We start from the raw sequence: 5,364 nt of genomic DNA, 5'->3' as shown, positions 1-5,364 counted from the left end.
TGGCAGTATTTTATAGGAGTTTATCTTCTCTTTTGACAGACGGTAGTTTGGTATGGAGTGACGTACTCCCGTCAGGGCTCAGGCAGTTGGGTGACGGACGCTATGCTTTGTTCTTTATTGTGGTTTATTTCACAACTCCTCCTGCCTGACAGATAAGCTCCTAAAACCCTAGAGACCATTACCCCCACCCTGAAAAAAAACCTGTCCATGGCAGAGAGCTGCTGAATTTAATTTATTGATTAGACAAAGCAGGGACCAACACACAGTAGTCTTCTGTAGCAAGGAAGAGCATGTTTGATTGCAGACTTTTCAAGGAAAAAAAGACTGTGAAGACCACTACTCCAGTGCTCAGCACTTCCCAGGATGTTTAATGAAAAGAGGCTTATTACTCTGTCTGAACAGAAAGAGGGAGACCAAAATTACAAACATGGAATTCAGCTCTACAGACCCAGTGGCACAGTTGCTATTTACCAAAATAAGTTGATGCTCCCATGCTGTCCAAGTTATAGAGTACTCCACTTAATGTTTTACCTCTTTCCTGATTCCCCAAGTTACATGTTTTCTCATGTGAAAGAGATTTGGACAAACCCAGTAATTTTGGACACCTCCTTCTACAGATAGAGCTTAAATTACTCTTTCAGGGAGGGACACAGCAAGACTGCAAATGAGAATCTGGCTTCAATTGTAAGGGAAGCAGAAAAGAACTGAAACTCACTTGGGCTAAGGATCTGCAGTGCCTAGGAGTCATGGAAGAGTGAGTGTCAGGAGAGGAGCATGCAGCAGGATGGATTTACCTAGGGCCTAAAGGGGAGCTCTGGGACTTCCGTTACCAGCTGCTGCTGCTGCTGCATGTGCATTTCTGCTCTTCTAACGCAGCAGTAGTTTTATGGCTACGTGGTGAACCCCATACTTACTGAACTGAATAACAGAACTGGCATTTGTTTCCATATGTTTTGCCATCAAAGCCACAGACAGGCTCATACTCAAAGGTGCAGAGGCCATTGGCATGCAGGTAGTCACTGCAGTCAACCTGCAGGTAATGGAGTGACAACACATTTTAAACCTTTTGTGCCTAGTATTTTCCTACATGAGTGCTTTATATTTATTTAATGTTTGTGAAACGGCAAAGACTAAAACCACTTTTTATGGGTGGGATTCTGTTCTAGCAACTCTGTAAAGTCAGAGGCAGAGAACGTGCTTGCCCGGAGGAACCTGAAGTCAGATTCCAAGAGGTGCAGAAGACAGGGCAAAAAAAATCTCATGAATACTATTGTAAATAGTGAAACGGCCAGGTCAGTGTTTCCAGGCTGGTCTTCCCACTGGCTGCTCTACTCTGGTTGTGCAGTCTAGAAAAGATAGGTTTACAGAAAGTGGATTGTTGCAAGCCTTGCGGCAGAAAGTGTTCCACACCCAAGGAATCATAGCTACTGTCCATGAGTACTTCTGGTAATAAATGATCCCCCTGCTCTCCTGAAGAAACAGGCAGCATCACCTGCTGAGCCGCTTTTCCCAGTGAATGAAGGTCTCAGCACCAGCTGAATGCTGGTTAAGAGTCCTGCACATGGGGACTGCACATCTGAGCCGTGGGTTTGGTTCCATATCCTTTAAACCTGGCACACTTTTCCTGTTTTCCTCATATCCCATTTCCAGGCCATATTCCATGAGTTTAGTGCCAGCACAATGCAAGTGTTTCCATTACGCAGTTATGATTCATTTAATTTATGCTATATAAAGTAATACAACAACAGTTAAGAGTGCAGATTTCTGAGCTTTACCTGCAAACGTTCTCCAGCTCTGAAGAGGTGTATGTCAGCTCCATTCCTTTAGGAAGAAAGTGAGTTGAGAATGAATGAGCACAGGGCAGCCATTTCAGGAATCAAACTACCTCGTTACACTCTAAATATCAACCCAAGCATCTACTGATCCAAAAATCACTTCAGTAACCCAGCCCCTTCACTCACGCCACTGCAGTGCAGAAGTCACACTGGTTGCCATAGGTAAGCCCATTGGTCGCACAGATTGGGTTGTACTCCAGGGTGCAAGCAGTGTCCTGACCATCAGTGGCTCTCAGGTAGCCAGCGCAGTTGATCTGAAAAAGCCACAGAACAATAGTTTTAAGCTCTGCCTTCCATTACATCAGTCCTGTGTAATGGAGCATGGTGCAAGAGACATTTCCCCTTCTCCTCAAGCTAGCAGTAAACATATTGAGCTGAATGGAGACATGAGTTTCCTAGCCCCAGCACAGTACAGTTAAAGTAGCATGATTAGCTGAAATTCAGCCTCTGAGGACAGCACAGTCCTGGAATATCTCTGTTTTCCTGTCTTGAAATTGGCTCAGTCAGTGTCAGCTTGGGGTTTTTCACTGTGAACTCCACTGTGCAGGACCTTTGACTAAAAAGCCAGTGATGGGACAGGAACTTTTGCTGTGAAATGTCTACACAACTTCTGAAAATGGAGTTTACGTTTGCCTAAGTATTTCTGCAAACATTACTTACTGTGAGAGTACTGAGATGAAAATTGTAGTATTATGTTAAATTGCACAGCCCAGAGTGCTTTACATAATCTCTCTATTCTAAAAATAGACACTTCTCCACTGCATGGTAGCTCTACATATTGATAAACAAGCCTTATGATAAATGTTCTGATAGACTACTTTTTCCATAATAAAGGGATGATTTAGTCAAAATTCAAATTTCCTCTGGGAATTTCTTAATTTCAACAATTTTTTTTAAGCCTAAAGGGAAGTATTTTGAAAATGCTGAAACATAATTGAAATCAAAAGTTTCAAATTTTAAGTTGTGTTATACATAATATAAGAAGAAGGTTTCGATTGTTCAAAACAGATTAAAAAATAAATTCTTTCAAATCTTAAATTCTTCATTTTGATTCCATTTCAGACAGTTTTGAAATTGTATATTTTTGATGAAGAAGAACAGCTTTTCCTGCCTAGCTTGCTGCCATCACTTTACACTGCGGCTAAGGGCAGTACAAGAAGGAGTGGAACAGATCGTCTGAATCGTCAGGTTCAGACGATACCTGAACGCATCTTCCATCGTGCTTTTTGTCAACTGCTTTGCAACGCCTAAAGGGATAAAGAGAAGGAAAGGAAGCATGAATCTGTTGATAGCATATAGTTATCTCACTCATTAAGTCTCTCCACTTGTAAATCCCCAGTAATTAATCAAACTTAGGAGTTTTGTCATTGAAGAGATCCCTAGGGAAGACAGAAACTTCTGAAAAGTCTTCTAGGCCACCCTGTGATTAGTCACAGTACGAAAGAAGCTGTCTGCTACTTGAATTGTCTTTTTGGGTAATCAGGAGATCTCACACTCACCAGATTTCTCTACAGAGTGAGCAGTTGTTGGGGTAAGTCACACCATCAGTCCCACAGACTGGTTCAAAGGTCCTGGGACAGGCAAAATCTTCGCCTGAAGACAACAAGTACGTGCTGCAGAAGGCCTGTTAAGAACAGAAAGTATAATTTCTCCAGCAGGAAAAAGGTGTGTTGTGTTAATCATGTTTTCCTGCATAGGGATACTACTGTTGATCTTTTTTTTCCTCTATTGTTCCTCCATGGTGAAGAAAGGGAGCAAAATACACCATGTCTCCTACAGTATGCATGGGCTCATTTTCACTGTTAAGGTATGCAGTACTGTAGACATGCATTGCTGACAAAAAATGGTCATTCCTAAGGCAATCAAGACAGTGAAGATATTTTATCAAGACAGTGTAGTTATTTTTAAAAAGGCATAGGTTTTCTGCTGTCTCTCTGCACTGTGCAGAATCCCGCTTTACATTATTAATTGCCATCTTTTATCATCTTTCTCTAACAGATATTTTCTTATTTTTTGAAAAAGAGATCCTTAATTCTTAGGGGAACTTTTCTTTCTTTCTTTCTTTCTCTCTCTCTCACTTTTTCACTTTCTGTCTCTCTGTCTCTCTCAAGGCTTCTCTGGGACACAGTGAGATTATGAATTATTTATCTGGACTTAGAAATCAAGACTAAATGCCAAAGAAGATCTACTACTCACCCGTTGACCACCAGCAACAATACCTACAGTAAAAAATAGAGATTTTAAATGTAAAAATTTTACAATGTCCTTGATTAAAATTCTTTTGGAATCATCAATTTCCCGTCAGTCACCAAATTCACTTTCTTACTACTGAAAAGTGATTTTTTTCCCCAAAGTTGTTTTCTAGTCTGAATAAACCAAAAGTAATATCCTAAGATAAAACATTTCAATTGTTTGTGAAAATAGAAATTTTGACTCACTAAAGAAGTAAGATATGGACTTTTCCCCTCTTGCGGCAGTATTGTCCCCATTAAGTCTCTTAAGTGTAAATCAGACAGATGTGTCTCTAGACCTGTACTATTTGCACAAGGATGAATTTCATCAAAAGAGAAATCAGATATGACTGAACTACCTCTTCTCCAGAAGGCTAACCTCTTTTTTTTAGGATGCATATATAGCCCCATCTTTCAATAGGCAAAGATTCAGGGGGGGCTAGAGATATTAGCATAGGCTACAGCAAAAGCAACTTACCAGAAAGACAGCTGAGAAGCACTAGCCCAAGAAGGGCAACAGTTCTTGTTGTCTTCATAGTGGAGAGGGCTGGACAGTCTGTTACTTGCAAATCTGTTGCTGCTGTATTCAGCAGAGATGTTTCTCAGCCTTCACTGGCAGGACTATATGTTGACTTCTCTGTATATACATCTCCCTGACCTTGCTTGTAAAGTCATTGCATAAAGTAATTATTTGCTGTGTAAACCAACAGAATTGTATTGATTATTGAATTGAGCCCTAAAGAATGCTTCTTTGTCAGAGAGATGCCCAGAAGAATTGAATAAAAATGTGAGCTACGCCCACCTTGTTAACAAAGGCGCCCTGCTGTACTACGAGCGGTCTGTACTGTCCATAGAGGAAGAACATCATACCAACCGTAGATTTGGTGAAATTCCATATGGAAGCTGGTGAAGCAAAAGTAACAATTTGGCAAAAGCATTTAAACTTGTGCATAGCGTATTATATACGCTATACAGTAGCTGGGCACCAGGAGATTTGCAAGGTACAGCGGGGTGGTGGGAGAGCAGCATGGGACAGCCTAAGTTTTTATAGGCATAAAATGTGGGGTTCTGCAGATGTCAGTGTAATTTAAAGGTGTTGAGGGCACAGTTAATCTCCCTTCTTTTTTTTCCTGGTACACTGAATTTCTCACCAATGGGAAGGAATAAGTCATCATGACAGGAAATCATTACCTACAACTTCAGAAGTTTAAAAGATCTTTTCACGTAGGAACAGGAATTATCCAACTGTTGGCAATGGGAATGGATCTCATTAAGAAATGACGAGAATAACTAGCCTT

General features: G+C 40.8%; 1 protein-coding gene across 1 annotated transcript; it reads right to left on the bottom strand.

The window, feature by feature from the left end:
• Positions 1 to 259: 259 nt before the first annotated feature.
• On the bottom strand, positions 260 to 4,714 carry LOC138069170 (double-headed protease inhibitor, submandibular gland-like). The gene is made up of 8 exons (XM_068959965.1): positions 4,545 to 4,714; positions 4,032 to 4,054; positions 3,335 to 3,459; positions 3,037 to 3,082; positions 1,962 to 2,089; positions 1,776 to 1,821; positions 915 to 1,030; positions 260 to 394 (listed from the first exon to the last, which is right to left on the bottom strand). Exons 1-8 carry the CDS (start codon positions 4,600 to 4,602, stop codon positions 349 to 351), a joined length of 588 nt encoding a protein of 195 aa, XP_068816066.1. The 5' UTR covers positions 4,603 to 4,714; the 3' UTR covers positions 260 to 348.
• Positions 4,715 to 5,364: the final 650 nt, after the last annotated feature.

The sequence above is a fragment of the Struthio camelus genome, chromosome 13 (genome assembly GCF_040807025.1).
Source record: "Struthio camelus isolate bStrCam1 chromosome 13, bStrCam1.hap1, whole genome shotgun sequence".
NCBI classification, from domain to species: Eukaryota; Metazoa; Chordata; class Aves; order Struthioniformes; family Struthionidae; genus Struthio; species Struthio camelus.
Note: the sequence above shows the minus strand (reverse complement) of the source record. Positions and strands in the feature narration are given on the sequence as shown.